The sequence below is a fragment of the Enoplosus armatus genome, chromosome 14 (genome assembly GCF_043641665.1).
Source record: "Enoplosus armatus isolate fEnoArm2 chromosome 14, fEnoArm2.hap1, whole genome shotgun sequence".
Lineage (NCBI taxonomy): Eukaryota > Metazoa > Chordata > Actinopteri > Centrarchiformes > Enoplosidae > Enoplosus > Enoplosus armatus.
Genome location: NC_092193.1, coordinates 8576710 through 8592849, shown reverse-complemented (window position 1 = coordinate 8592849; position 16140 = coordinate 8576710). Strand labels below are relative to the sequence as shown.

General features: G+C 40.1%; 1 protein-coding gene across 1 annotated transcript in view; it reads right to left on the bottom strand.

The window, feature by feature from the left end:
* LOC139296365 (dual specificity calcium/calmodulin-dependent 3',5'-cyclic nucleotide phosphodiesterase 1A-like) overlaps positions 1–16140 on the bottom strand; it is an 83822-nt gene that overhangs the window by 36730 nt on the left and 30952 nt on the right. Inside the window, exon 4 of the mRNA XM_070918750.1 lies at positions 12175–12201. Coding sequence (XP_070774851.1) covers positions 12175–12201 — 27 coding nt within the window. The remainder of the gene's footprint in view (positions 1–12174; positions 12202–16140) is intronic.

Genomic DNA, 16140 nt, shown 5'->3' with positions numbered 1-16140 from the left:
CATACATATGCGTCTGAGAGATACTGATGCATTCAACCTCTAAAGATTTGGCTAGAATGTGTCTTTCAATCGCATTTCAATCCGTCTTGAATACTTATTAGATGTATTTACACTTATCTTTTTTGAGAAGCACATGGATAGCCCAAAAATGCAGTCACACTTATGACTGGATTTAAATGAAAAATAACATTAAAGGGGAAAATATACTTTGACAGTTTAATGAATTTATAACATGTTTTCCTTGACTGGTAAGAGTATTGTTTGTGGGGGTGTGGTTGTTTTAAAATCCTGGCCACAGCCTCAGTCACACCTGTCTGGTTGAAAATGCCATCACAGTCTAACTTCATCTCTGCAGGAAATAATATAAAAGGTTACATTACAGTACATGACATTTTCCCTGCACACATTTTCCCTGCACACTAAGAACAACAGGTTAAAACAACATTAAGCGTACCTTTATTTGGACATGTATGATTGGAAATGCACACACTGCATGCATTCCAGCTTTAACAAGATGTACAAAATATCAACAATAACAACCACAGCAGGAGAATATTTGAGACATGAGAATGTTTAGTGGGACTCCAGGGACGGTCCAGCTGGGGAAATTTTGCCATAATGGAGCATCACAATCGACTTTGACTGTCCTTTCATGGGTGACTGAAGTATGTGTGATATCTCATGTAGGAGGCAAATAAATACCCAGAAGCCCTGAGCAGTGCGGATGTGAAGGTTATCGATAGATAAAGAGGGGGGATGGGCTGACATAACCTTAAACTGTACTTAGTGTAAAGGTAGTCACATCCCTGCAGCAAAGAATGGCATAGGTGACTTGTGGATGGTCAAACACACACACACACACAGGTCAGTGAGCTAACTCAATGAAATAGGAGAGGCAGAGGAAATAGCGCTTTCAATTAGATAATCTGTTTGACTCTGAGCCAGAGCTCCAACATAATAACAGTGCATAATGCTCTGAGTCTATCGGAGATTATTACAGCAGTAATCCAGACATAGCGATAGCCAATTATGGTTGCCTCAGTGTTACTTCTAACAATGAGAGCAGGTGTACCAACACAGAAGCAAAGGTTGTATAACAAATACTATTACTACTGTCCTACGCTCTTAAGCCGAATTACCTTTTACAGCGTAACAAGGTAACAGATATGTTTATTGAAAACACATGTAGAGATTATTCTCGTTAGCTCTAAATCACAAAAGGGAAGAGACCTGGGAAATAAAGAGAGAGGGAGGGGACATGATAACACAGCTGTCTCTGTCCTTGTCCTCGTCACACACACACACGAACACACAACCACACAGATCGATCAATAAAAGCTGAAAAGTGGTGCACTGTGGTGAGTAAGGTCATCACCAATCTGTCCTTCAACCCCTGGACAAACAAGGACACCAGAGAGCACTTTATTTGGCAATGGGCCACATCACACAACTCACAGAAAAGACCTTGCAACCGCAGCCTCTATTCCCAATGAACCATTATTCAGCCCAGATGGAGAGCCTCACGTATGGCCTTTTCAGCACTCACATCACCCATAACTGTCCCTGGTAAAATACGAATTATACCAAATATATGCTGAGTTTTCCTTACAGAACTCATTGAAACACCCATAAAAAGACACCTCTTGAGTTAAGTACGCAACTAAACATTCACCACCATACCCTACATGCAGGAAAGTGCAGGATTTATACTGAATCCTATTATGAGCTCTCAACACAAAGGCTCCACAGAGAAGACGGAAACGCAACTGAGGTGGAATATAAAGTTTTTTTGTCAACAATGTTTCAATCTTCTCTTTCTAAGCCAATAAACTAGAAGGAGAGCACAAATGAGTACATAAATAATTAATAGAGTAGTTAAATAATTTAAATAGTTTGTACAAAGTAAGGCCTCAATTTATTTTCCTCTCCCATTTATCATTTCACTGCAACTCCAACTTTTCCTATTTTCTTGATCGTAACACATTAAATCATTCATCTATTTCCCAGTTTCCCTAAAACACCATATTTCTCTTCTTTTCCATTTGATTGCTTTGTTGGAGCAAAAAGGGTGATGCAGATTCACCCTAAAATACCTTTAATACTTACAAATGGCTTTTGATTATGTATCTTGCATTTCTGGGTACAAGTCGCTTGTGATGCGTTGCTCATTTTTAGCTGACCCAACACAGACAATCAGATATTATAACGACAACATCAATAGTGTTGATATCAGCCTAAAAAAGCAAAACAGCAACAGCTTCCTATTTGAAGTAGCATCTTTGATCAAAGCGTCACTACTTTAAATAAACGTATTTGTGTGGACAGTGAGTGGGAGTGGGACTACTTTCTTTTCAGATGACTTATCTTATCCACACCTGTCAGTCATGTGTGCATTAGAGTATGCACTGTATAATCTCTTTAGATTACACCAGCATTCAATAATCACACAGGGAGATATCATCACTCAATTTTCCTAAAGAAGACACAGTGCAAAGCATCCTCAATACATGTTGTGCTTTGAATAAAGTACTTTTTCTGGCCTTGGAAAAGCTCTTGTACAGTTGTGGGTTAAAAATATGTAGGTAAAGAGAGCTATATGTTCAGGCCCATTCTCTGGGGGTGTCTAAAGTCACTGTGGGTGATGTAGGAATTCACTAACTGAGGTAAATAAACAACAATAAAAGTGGCAGGTAGACAAAATGGGAAAACCACACAATTAATTCCTGACATTTACTTTGGGCCAAGAAAATACTGACAGTATGTCAACTTGCTGCTTATAAAAGACTGCAACAACACTTTAGAAGATATTGCACCCACTAGAAACTTTACCCAAACTGTAATGAAAGGATTAAATGGCACCCAAAATGACACTTTAAAATTCAAAGACAAGCTGCATTATTCTAATTGTCAGAATATCAAGACTTACAGCTCTATAGCTAGTGTATTAGTTCATTTTAATAATAAACATGCAACCTAAGAGGCTTGTTTTGGGATTTGGCAAAATAAACATAAGCGACGAACAAAAGCCGAGACCATTTTACATTGCCTAAATGCTTTCACCTTGAAAAATGTAAAATAACTTTCCTATTATTACTTAACATAATGTATTTTGATGTGGTGTCACACAAAACAGTCTATTAGACAGATATAGATTAATGTGATGCCAGTTCTCATTGTATCTTGGTTAGATAAAGCCACAAAGAATAACACAAAAAAAGGAAAGTGGAGAAAAACGTAATTCCACCAAAACCAAACTATCCCTTTAAGCCATCTAGAAACACCAAATGTCTCCATCAAACACCTAAGGTTGGCGAAATTAGCATTCCTTTAATGACTCAATTATGCTTCATTATGTTCAGCAGGAAGAAACAGTAATGTGGAGATGAGAGGATTGTTGAGCTCGCAGGAGACTCCTCTCCATCTTCATGTCTTTGCTGCTAACCTGAAAGCCACTTATTTACTAAAGACTGTCGGACTGGGAAAGGATATCTCAGACACAACCAGTTTGATGAGAGGCACTGCTAATAAAGTGTGTACTATAGTAGACCCCCCTCGCCTTCTACACACACACACCTCCATCAGTAGTTTCTCCCAGTCAGTCTCCTATTTTTCTCTATCTGTGGAAGTGCAAATGGTGTTGCACATGTAGAACACACAAATAGAAATAATAGTACTTCACATTGTACATTGGTCCCATGGTGTGTGTGTCCATTCACTAAGGGGAACACAAATGGAGAAAATACATAATGACTCACTCTGCACCAAAGTAGTATTTGTCACAGTACAATACTTTTTATAGGCTAACTAGAGGCGCGGTTTAACTAAAGAACCCCCTATGGTACCAGTACCATCCCACCACTTGTCTTGTTGGTGAGACTTTATTTTAACACCCACTAGTTAGCATTTATAGGCAGTATATAAACAATATAGTTCATAATACACTATAACTATATATAGCTAGATATTAGCTTACTGCAGATGAACTGGTATCGGGAATTTGTCACAAATGCTTGTATAGGGACATTTTAAGTGTTTTGTTTATTCATTTATATGAATATTTTCAAAGATACTTAGATCTAATCATTTCAATATGATGTTGTGATGCAGCATACTGTAACTCTCCTGTTTTCTTGATCAATAATTCAAAAGAAGATTTAAAAACTCTCTAAAACATAGCAGGAGAGCTAAAATCTATTGCGTTAACGTGTGTGTTATCCATATGTGCCAGGACTTCAATTAAACGTGATGGAGGAAGTGTACAATAAGTGTGGCTGATGCTCATGAGGCATACAGTATGAAGTCCCCATGAATCTAACTGTGTAACAGTGAACTACTGAATGTTTATTTTCTGGAAAGGATGTTTAGTCCAGAGTGTCCAAAAGAGTAAAAAAAAACTGTGACAGAAAACAGAGACCTAACTGCGTCACTGCTGTGATTCCCATCATTCCTCTTAGATTCACATCAAAGAAAACACTGGTAGGTTTATTCACATGCTCACACCTTTATACAAAACAATTAATTCATTATCGCACACACACAAAAACAGGTATGATGAATATCTGCAAACGTGTCATTCTCTCTCACACACACAAACAGAAGCACACAACTTAAGTGTTTATTACCGAGTGACAAACAACAACATCCTTCACATCCACTTTACAATCCCAAATCCTTCACTGTCCACTGTTTACATAACAGCTAAGCAGCAACAAGCTGCGAAGCACCATATCACTGATCAAGCCATTATCTACTTGGCTACCATCCAACAGTGGCTGAATGCTTGTTTAAAAAAAAGTTCACTTACTGCTATTCATTTACGTTTTTGATTCACCTGAATCTGAAAGAATCTGCCTGAGATCTACTGCTAAACTAAAAGCATCAATTGAAACCTGCAATAACTGCTTTTTGTTTGGCCACTTGAAGGCAGCGGAAACAAGTTGTGAACACAGCATTGACATATCACCACCTTTTAACTTGATGGTGCTTATTTAAACATACAGCAGTTATGGAGCAACGTTATCATTCATTTAGAGTTGTGTTTCTGGCCATCTGATGAATGTAAGTCCAATGTTCACTCTCTTTTAGCTCTGTTTTTGGTCTCTACCAACTCCTGAAGGAACCATCTGGGTCTTTAGCTGCTAAATGCTCCGCTATGTTCACCAGCTAGTCGCTAACTGCTGAGCAGGTGGTGTACAGTGGATTTTTAGAGCTTTTTCGCTGAAAATAGCTGCCTGCAGCGGCCAAAAACTATGCTATGAGAGTGAGAAACAATGTCCAAACGCATGAACCAAGTCTTCACATCCAGTTTTTCCTGATGATGTACTGCATAAGGACACTTCTGTTTAAGTGCAACCTAGAAATTAAGTTCATATACAACTAATTTGCAACAGCAAATCCGTTTTGAAGGAACCGTAATGCCAACCGCATTACATTTTCTATCAAGATAATGAGGAAACGTTGTTACTAATAAACATATCTGACAAGTTGCAAAAATGTTGATACTGAACATACCAGTAAAATGTTCACTGACAATATTTCATTTGTTTTCTGCCAAAATATACTCAAATACTCAAATCACTCAAATTCTCCTACATGATAGTTCCATAGCACTGGAAAGCTCTGCATACATAAACATAGCCTAGATCAATCTCATGCACTCTTTCTGGTTATGACAGAGGCTGTGGGCCACAGAAGGTATTTGAATACACTATATGTAAGGTCTGCGACTCCCACTAGGACCAAGATGACTGGGTTAGCTGGAGATGAATGAGGTAAGGTGATAGATAGCTGAATGGAAAGAAGAACACATGCAGCACTCACTTAAACACACACACACACACACACACACACACACACACACACACACAGATGGCTGCCGGGCATCACACATGAGTACACACATTCAGCATACAAGACACATGAGGATGCACACAGCCTAATTCTAACACAGTGTGACCAAAAATTTTCTCTCTCTCTGAAAATACACAAATAGAATAAAAATTCTCTCCGTCTACCTGCCTCCACCCCGGGGTAATCCCCTTTGGACAAACAACCAGCAGGGACCACGTTAGAGGTGGGATGGAGAGGTAGGGGGTTGGAGGAAGGGGGGATATAAACAACCAAATTAAGGCGACAATCTGCACCATAAATCTGCAATATTATCTGCTGTATGCGGCAGGAAGGGGAAGCCCTGTGAGTTCTGTATGCTCTCATTTCCGCCATAGCTTCAACTTAGGATAAAAGCCTATCATTTAGGCCTTGTTATCAATCTTCAGAATAGCAATACACTTAGCTCAATAATGTCCTTCTAAGGTAGGCAAAGAGGGAGAAAATAATCAGTGTGGAAGCCCTTTGCCGCAGAATGAAAATGCAGCACTTGTGTATATACTACGCCACGTCACTTTAAGATCGGCAAAGAAAAAAAAATCAATTTGAAAGTGATTTGCCTCATTGTGTGCAGCTATTGAGGGGTATTGTTTGGCCGGAATGGAAAATCCATGACACTTCAGTAAATAGTATGTGGATATATGCGCATGTTGCATATGTCTGTGAAATAGTTGCATGTGTGCAGGTATTGTACGTCAGAGAATGTGTGAGAATGTTTTTAGTTTGTGCATGTGTTCTGATGCACAAACTGAAGGGTGTCTCTCAGCACCTGCGTGGTTTAGAAAACAGTGATGCAGAGTGAATCATGCTAACTGAGGCGGTTACTTCAGTAGAGAAAGGCGCACCTGATGTGGAGTGGAGAGGAAGGGAAAGGGAAGAAAAAAGATCGGTTGAGAAGAATGTAATTAGCCGAAGCTTGGAGATTCGTTTGAGCCGGGCAATTACCCCTCTAATCATCAGGTAGTACGAGAGAGGAGGAGATGGGGTGAAGCGAGGAAAGAAGGAGGGAAAGATAGATCAGAGGTAGCAAGAGAGGCATAGTCATGTGCTGTAAACCACAGAAATAAAATTAAATACAAAATCACAACATTTTTCCCCCAAAAAAGCCAAGCGTTTATAATAATTAAACATCCAAAAACAATAGATTTACTGCTGTATTGCACACAAAATGTGGACTTAAACAGAGACAGACATGTAAACACACCCAAAAAAACAGCCGCAACTCATCACTACAACCAGTGAACAATTACGAAAGAAACAGTGAATCATTAATGGCTGAAATTGATCTCTTAGCTGGACTGCTGTCTGTCTAAACCCCCATCTGACAAAAATGAAGAACTGACGCCTCTGTCATAACAGCTTAACTGACCAAGCAACTGTAGGTGGCAATTCATGATACAGCTGCATGACGATGAAATAACAAAACATTTGTATTCAATTACCCCTTGGAAATTATCATTCACATCATATAGAAGAGCATATTGTATAAAAGTAATAATAATGGAGTGTTGTCCCGAGTGAGCATAAAGTGACATCTGTGCCTCTAATTATCATTTTTAATTGATTAACTGTGTAAGTCGTCTGTATTTTTAAATTCATTATCTGAGCACATCATCATCTTTATTGCCACTGTAATTTCTGGTCCATATTGCTCAAGAGACGATTATTTGTTTGTTTTACGAGATGTGATTTGTATTTGTTCTGTAGCCAGCTAATCCAAACGTGAAACCAATAACAGTACTGCATTGTTGCCCCAAATGAATCATCTCCAATAAATAGCCCGATAGCTGTGGTGACTGACAAATGGCCCTGAATAACAGAAAAGAGCGACAGAGAGGCTCGGGTAATGGCATCTAATGGGCTGTTCTTGAAAAGCAGCCAATGCCTGGAAGATTTGCTCCCTGATTACTGACATTAACCAAGGAGTTCAATTTTCCCTCGTGACTCTCAGCCTGACGATATCTGTCCTCCTCTCCGTTGCTCTTGCTCTTTTTTGTTATCTTCTGTCAATGCAGTGATTTTCTACATTCACCGCTCCCTCTGTTGGTATTTTCATGCAAATGTTATTTTTCTAGAATGAAATTACTGACGTGCTATACCACATGGACCGAGAGCTACCTATTTATTATCCACATACCAACAGAGACACTGCCACTGCCCCTAAATCTCAATACTTCTGTACTGCACAAACACATGTTTACAAACACGGTTTGAGTGTCTAAAGACTGGAGCAAAGTGGAGACGACCAGGCTGTAGATATTGGAGCAGCCTGAGTCATTACTGCCACTGAAAACAAGTAGCCCTGCATAGCTTCCAAGGCTGCGATCTGAACAAACACAGCATCCCTGGGAGAGAGAAAGGAGACACAAAAACTCTCACATAAACACACAGACACACACACTCTCTCAAAAGACTTGGCAACTGGGAAGACTACATAAGGCCATATAAGGCTGGAGGCTTGCCTGGATCAGATGGCAAAACATTTAAAGCTTTTAAAAGCTGGGCTTCAAGAAGTGACCACTGTAGCATATGTGTAGGCTTAAGTAGAAGCCTGTTTCATTCAGTGCAGTATTCAGGCACCTGTCAGGGAATACAAAGAGATGCACAAACCATCTACTTGTTGCTTTGTTGGTGAATAATCACTGTAAGTGGTGGTGCTGCTTGGGTGATCAATGCCTTTTCTGTAAATATAAGAAAAAGTGTTGTGTTTTGTGGATTGAATCAAATTGCTCTCTGGCACACAAAGACGTACAAGATTAAGCAGAGATTTGTCAAAGACGTCTAACACATTTTGAATCAACTGTTCGCTAAAACCACCCCCTGACCAGCGATTGTCCAATCAAAGCTTAGCAAGTACCTAAGCATGGCACGTCTGTCAAGCTTTGGGTTTCTCCACATGCCAAGCTGTAGTAAGAGTGATACTTGGTGTCTTTATTTTCAGCCTTGCCCAAACAAAAAGCAAATGCAAAAGTGTAAAGAACGGTGGGAAATCAGTCTTTTAGCATATCATGTATGTAGCCACCAAGTGCATATCTAAGACCCCTTTACAGGCTTCTCATTTTAAAAGCAGTCAGCCAGACGCAGCGTTTTCAAACAATTCAAAGAGCTAATGTTAGCCTTCTTAGCTGGCTAGCTGCAGCTGATAAAATCTGCCGGTGTTGGTCATCATTTCAGCCGGCAAAATCGACGGTCGCAGGCTACAATCAAGAAGTCTGCTTTTGTCTACTTCTGACTGAATTCAAGGACCCATGGTTTCAAAAATTACTGAGAATTTCGAGTGGGAAATCTGCCACCGTTATCACTGTAAACTGCATATGTGCTGTGCGAGAATGGAAAGTTTGACAGGCATAGCAACAGTAACTAAGGGGGGTGTGGCTTAGCAAATTGTCAATTGTCGAGAGAAAAGAGCAGAGCACAATAGTGACCATGTGATCAAAAAACAATAACCAAAATAGTAACAGGCAAACTGTTTCCCGACTATCACCACCACACCCACATAAAACACTAAAACAAAGGCTACTCAGACCACCGTTCCTTTCTTTACAGCCTTCTTCCATCTGTCTTAACTCCCTTTCCACACAAACACACACTCATACAAACACTCCTCTCCCATCCCTCCATCCCTCCCTCTGTGAGGAGGGCTACCTCTCCCTCCATCTGGGTGTGCGAGGGGTTGTACTGGTGTGTCAGTAATGACAATGTCCCAGTGTTCCTCTCTGCCAATTAGCCCGGCCGTAATTACACAGACACATATGGAGCTGTCAATCACCCGGCTCCTCCACACAGGAACTCACCCACCCAGCGGAGAGAGACAGAGAGACAGCGACAGAGAGAGAGAGAGAGAGAGAGAGAGACAGAGAGAGAGAGAGAGACAGAGAGAGAGAGAGAGAGAATGAGGGTTTCCAACAGCTAGCTCTATACCACTCCAAACGACCACACGCTGTGCCAATAAGTAGCATGAGGAGAGTTTCGTTCAATTACTCTAACTGTGCGGCAATCCCACAGTTCACAGGAAAATGCCATGAAACCGCATTAGAGTGGCGCTTCAGCAACCTATTTCTGTTTTGAGGTTCATTTGTGGAGCAGTTATAATTTCCTATTTACTGAGTTAACACAATCTGTGCCAATGCATTCTCCAGATTTAACTGGTGCAAAGTGGTATCTTGTATGTAGAAATAAACTTTAGTGTTAGTTATTCCAAGAGGCTGTTATTTTAAAATTATGAAGAAATATGGTTGACGTATAAAGTAAACCAACATCCAAGTCAAAAAACCCCATGACAAAGACAAAAACCAACAATGTATTGATCCTACTAACAAGTATTGGCTGTGTAGCAAAAGACTGGTATATCTTATTCCTCTGAGCCATAGCGCTCCATTGTTGTCCAAGAACTATTAAAAACCATCAATGAGCCACACTGTTGTGACATGTGACACGTTCCTTCATTATGATGAACATGGGCACTGTAATTTATTTTGAGTCAATTCCACGTACACCGTCCTGCTGCTGGAAATACTCGCTTGAGCACCAAATGTGTATCAATCCACGTCTAAAAATAGTCCCTGACAAATGCACAATTTACTCCTGCTCGAGTAACATTTGCTAAGAACTACAGTGACCAGATGTTTTAGGAAATGACTTATCCTTTAAGAAAAATAAGAAAACAACATATTTGTGACCTGTTTTTAATGACCTGATTTAAATCTTCAATAGGAGCAATGTGCTTGAGTGCCATAGACAGGGCAGTAAAGTCAGAAAGTATTAAGAGAAGCCAAATGCATTGTTGATTTCAGTCTTTTCAGGGGATTTGGTCTTTTTTGGCTCCCTGCCTCAGGCTGGACTAGACGTTTCGATTCAATCCCAGAGTAGAGCAAGATGAACCAGTTTGGATAAAACAGGATAAAATGAAATGTATTTTACACTCTACTGTCCATTTCATCTGGATCTTGAGTTAAGCTTTTCCTGAACATGCCGGACATCCCAATCTGTTCTATGTTGAATGTAGACTACAGAACATGTTTACTAACAAACTATCAGTTTTTGTACAGGTTTACCAACAGCAGAGGAAAGCATTGTATGTTTAATTGGTTACGTTTATATTTCATACCCTTTCTTTCTTTCATTATTTATGCCTCTGAATGTAATAAAAGTAGTGAAACCTGAATACAATACATTCATTCATTCATACAGTGCATTTTAAAGGAAGGTGTTTTAGTCAAATGCATATTTTTTTCTCTTATTAAAACTAAGCCTTGCGACAGAGAGAGAGAGAGAGAGAGAGAGGAGGTACAAAAGGTGAAGGTTTTGGCAGCACTTAGACATCCAGTAGGCATGAATATGATCTTAGGGTTGGGAGGATACCACAACAGCAGCTGGCTAGGTTGATTTCTAAATCAGACTGTACACAAAATATTGGACTAGAAAAGTTATGTTATATTTGCCAGACATTTTACAGTTTCACAAGGTCTCTTTGGTCCTAAAGCCATAAAATATGTCATTTGCATCAAAAAAAATCCTCACAGGGGAAAATTAAATGAATAATGAAGGACACTGCTTGTACGTTTCAAATTAATGCAGAAACATCTTTAACAAATGATGCTTAAATCTATATTACCCACTCATCCAGTAGCATTAATAAATCCCTGCTTTCATGCTTGTAAATAAATGCATTCAAGTCCCAGTTAATAGAGGGCCTGATTTCCCCTGAGCATCTCAGACAGAACTAAACAAAGTTTCATAATAAAGAAGATAACATGCATGGCACTCAAGTTATTCGTCAAGCTTTCAAGGTCTGTGATGTTTGTGTCCCCATAATTTATGTCCATTAGGGTGCCAGTTATCTGGTAATGACAATGAGTTGACACTTGAATCAACACAAGAGAGAACGCGCGAGAAATAGAAAGAGTATTTGTGAATGCAAGTGTGAAAAGGTGTGTTTGACTTGTTCAGCTAAGATCTGTGGCCCTCATGGTGGATGAATAGAGGGGATAATAATAATAATCATAGCCATAACAATGACAACTTTTATTCAAATTGCACTTTCATAACAAAGAGTTACAAAGTGCTTTTCAAGACAAGCAACAATGAATAACAAGGAAAGAAAAAAACAGGTAGGAGTAGGTCCAGGATGAGGTCCAGGGATGTAGGAGAGTGGGAGGTGCAGAAGGAGGAAATCCAGAAATAACAGAAGAGTAGGAGGAGGAGGAGGAGGAGGAGGAGGAGGGAAGAATAGGAGGGAGGGATGAGGAGGAGAAGGAGGAGGTCCAGAGTCCCAGCAGCAAGTCTTACCTCTGGGACGTCTTCTTGTACTTGCGCCTGACAGAGAAAACAAACATGAGGATTGTGAGGCATCGATTGAAATGTTACTCTTGTAATCTATGTTGAATTTATACTTAACATGCTAAGACAGATATAAAAGACATTGGGCTTCATGCAAGAACCACCCGTTCAAACAGATATTCGCTCTGAGCACGTGCAAGTGATTTAAAAGTATTTGTCACACTGACCAATTTTGTGAGACTCGTCGTACGAGTCATGTACAGATAGTCTCTCTCTTCACAGGGAAAAAACACTGGTTTGACTTAAGAATCATAACACCTTAATCGGAATGATTTTTGAGTTAAAATTATACTGAAGTAAACTAAAATAAATTCAACACAAAATTAGTATTCTGTTTACCATATCGTTATCATCGTGCTCTGTTGCAGCTGACAGTGTGACATCATCACTGCTGCTGTATAATATTCTCTTGTCCATCTGCGCCATGAGCCTGTGACCGCATCCCATCTGAGTCATGGACCAATTCGCTTTTTAAAGATGTTTTTTAGCATCCACAGTACAGCGTTGTTTGGATGACATGCTGTTGGCAGCTTGTATTTTGGGTCTTCTAATACGACTACTCAATTTGTTATTTTTTGAAACTCTGCTGTGTGAAATTCTTCTTTTTACTTGGAGAGTGGAACAGGTAGCCTTACATTGACGAACTTACATTGACCCCCCCCCGAACACAAACACTACTTATACGTTATATTAACGTACATCACCCCTGTCCCCCCTGCGTTACATTAACGCACCCACCCCCTACTGGACACTATCAGTTTCTGATTCTGATTCTGATTCTGATTGTGTTGAACGCACACCTACTAACACCATCATTAAGTTGAAACAAGCGATGGAAAAAAGTCAGAGAGGTTTAAGGTAAGAATACGAAAATGTTCTTGCATGAGAGCCAATGTGTTTCCAACAATAGACATTATCCCAAAAAATAAAAAATAAGCAACCAGAAGAATGCTACTGGATCAAATGTGTGGATTTATAGCAATTACATTTAATGTTTCTTTGATTGTAGTCGTTGTTGATAACATCAGTCCCAGCAGTCATATTATTTAGTTGTGTTCACACTCTAGTTACACAAGAATGCAAATGCTTACAATCACTTATGCAGATAAGGTATTTAAGAGAGGCGTAATGATATGCAAACACACACACACACACACACACACACACACACACACACACACACCACTCCACCCCCTGACATCCCACCTACTTTACTACTACACACATATACACACACCAGGAACCTACACAGTCACATTAAAACACACCGACTTTCACTTACCCTAACATTTGGCCTAAAACACACCCACACCTCCATGAAGAGATAACAGCGTGGCTCTAAAAGCTGAATTCATACACACACACATACACTTACAGCGAAGTGGAGGGAAGGATGGACCCTCTGCCGCTCGACTACAGACGTGGATTTAAATTCCAGTCAGGCAGCATTCACAGCACTTAGCTTGATTTGTTTCCCAATCGTTTTCTGTATCAATCTTTCCTCGAGCTCAGCGCAAAACTGCAAGCTAAGGAAGTTCGTCTCCGTTAAGAAATGTTAAGAGCTCCCTCATGATTAGAAAAAAAGGAACGATTAGATCAATCATTTGAGGTCCGTCAAGCAATTAAAATTAAAAAGACACTTAGTGTCACAGTCACAGATGTGTTGGGAGTTGTAAAAGTAAATGACGTAAAAAGAGAAGGGAGGAAGAGTTTTAAGAGAAGGATAACAAAAGCACATAAGGGACAGTTAAATAAGGATGAATAACTAAATGGGAGAAACAGAAATATGGATATTTTTCTACCTATCTCTATCATATCCTTTATCCTTACCCCCCGACCCCCACCCCCCCACTCCCCCCTGTGTGTCAATAACACAGAGCCTCTTCTAATTAGAAGGCTTTAATGCAATGTCCTCAGCATAATGAGGATGTGGGTTGAAAGGGGTCATGGAAATTCCAGGAATTATTGTTATTGTAAAGGTCACAGAGAAGTTAAATTTAACACTGTTAAAGTACATTTTTAGAGTATTTTAAAATAGCTGTCTGGAAGGCTAAAAGCAGCCTTTTATTACTTCATTTATTTATTTATTTATTTTGTTTTATTTTAGTCAGCGCCTCACAAATCAGATAGTGTCATAAAGCGGTCATCCAGCCACCTTGATCCTCCTTGGGCCAGATCTAAGTTGCCCTTCCCTTAAGGGAGCTCTCCGTGATGAACTGTTCAACTGATCAAGTGATTAAATAATTCATTGATTTCCATTAATCAGTGGTTGACGGAGAGGTCGGCTCTGTCGCAGTGATTTAATTTATCAATGGAAATCCATTGGAATCCATTCACCGATGCAAAAACATAACAGGGCCATTTGTCAGAGGGAAGCAATAAAACACAACACGCTGTTCACGCCTTCATCAGTGGATGTCACCAGGCTTTAGACTGCGTCATTGAAGGTTGAGCAGAGGGAAAACTGTCCAAAGCAAATGCTCTCTCTGCCTATCCATGGATGATTGGTGTACTCTGTGGAGTACGCTGTGCCAGAGAGTGCTGTGATAGCCATCCAGCACACACACACACACACACAAATCATACAGCTGCCAAAAACAAATCTCCTAGGATAAGCTGGCAGCACATACAGTAAATGTCACCAAGCCGCCATGTACACTCTCAAACACACTTCCAATCTATACCATCCACACGAGCACATGCACAGTCAACCTTTCCCAATCACACACACACACACACACACACACACACACACACATCCATATGCTGCATACTGTCGACTCCTCCCTATGAAACACACAACATACACTGTGTGAAGCGTCAACATCTGTGGGGGCTGCCTGTCAGTTGGAGCTCCCTCTCTTCAGACGAAGGCTCTTTGTGAGATTAAAGGCTAATGTGATCTCTGACACGCAACAGGAGCCCTCAGAGCACCCAGCAGACTGCAGCGGAGTCGTGATGGAAAAAAAAAAAAAGAAAAAGGCCCGGCCCGGACCCCCGTTACATTCATCTGACTCACTATCCATCAAATATCCAAAAGACAGATGGTTATGATAGGGAATTTACAACGGTGACCAAATGGAAGAGACAATGAAGCCATCCGAGGAAACTAAATGTGGCAAAAGATGATGGTGGGGGCATCATGTTGGGCTTCTGACACAGGAGAGAGAGAAACAATGACTAATAATGGAACAATAGAAAAACCATGACATGAAAATAACTCAAAATAAAACAGAGTGGCTGGTAGATGAACGGCAGCCCCCTGCACAGTTCAGTCACTCAGTCGTCGTCTGTGGCGCAGGAGGAAACTGCATTTCATTCAGACCTCCAGCAGTAACATTAAAGATTTTTTTCTAAACACAACCCATAGCAACACCGCCGTCCTCCCCCTGCTGAGTAAGAATGATGAGAACTGAAAATGGATAAGAGAAAATGTCCACTTGCATACATGGTGTGTGGGGCTTACTTCCCAGGGCGAAAGGTCATAGAGGTGTTGATTGGTTGGAGGATGACAGAAAGTAAAATAGTAGTATTGGGGGTTTTAAAAAAGTATCTGCCTTTAGAAACCGGGAGAAATTAGAAATGTGAGCCTCAAGGAGGCTTTTGTATTATTTAAAGAGAAACAGTATGGGTGCACAAGAGGCAAAGGACAAAATATGTGAGCTGACAAAGAGGAATTTCATCAGCCTCAATATCTTAACCGAAAATACCCACATTCGGTCATTCAAGTCCATATTTATAGTCCTGTTGCGTCATAATTCTACATGGACAACAGGTGTTTATTGCATGTCAGATGCAATGAAAAAAAGGCATCTGGCATGAGGAGACCACCAAAACATCATAATTTCCTTGCCTCTTTAAAATATTCTGGTGCATGGGAGTAAAAGAAAGTCGTTCAATTGACTTAAATACACA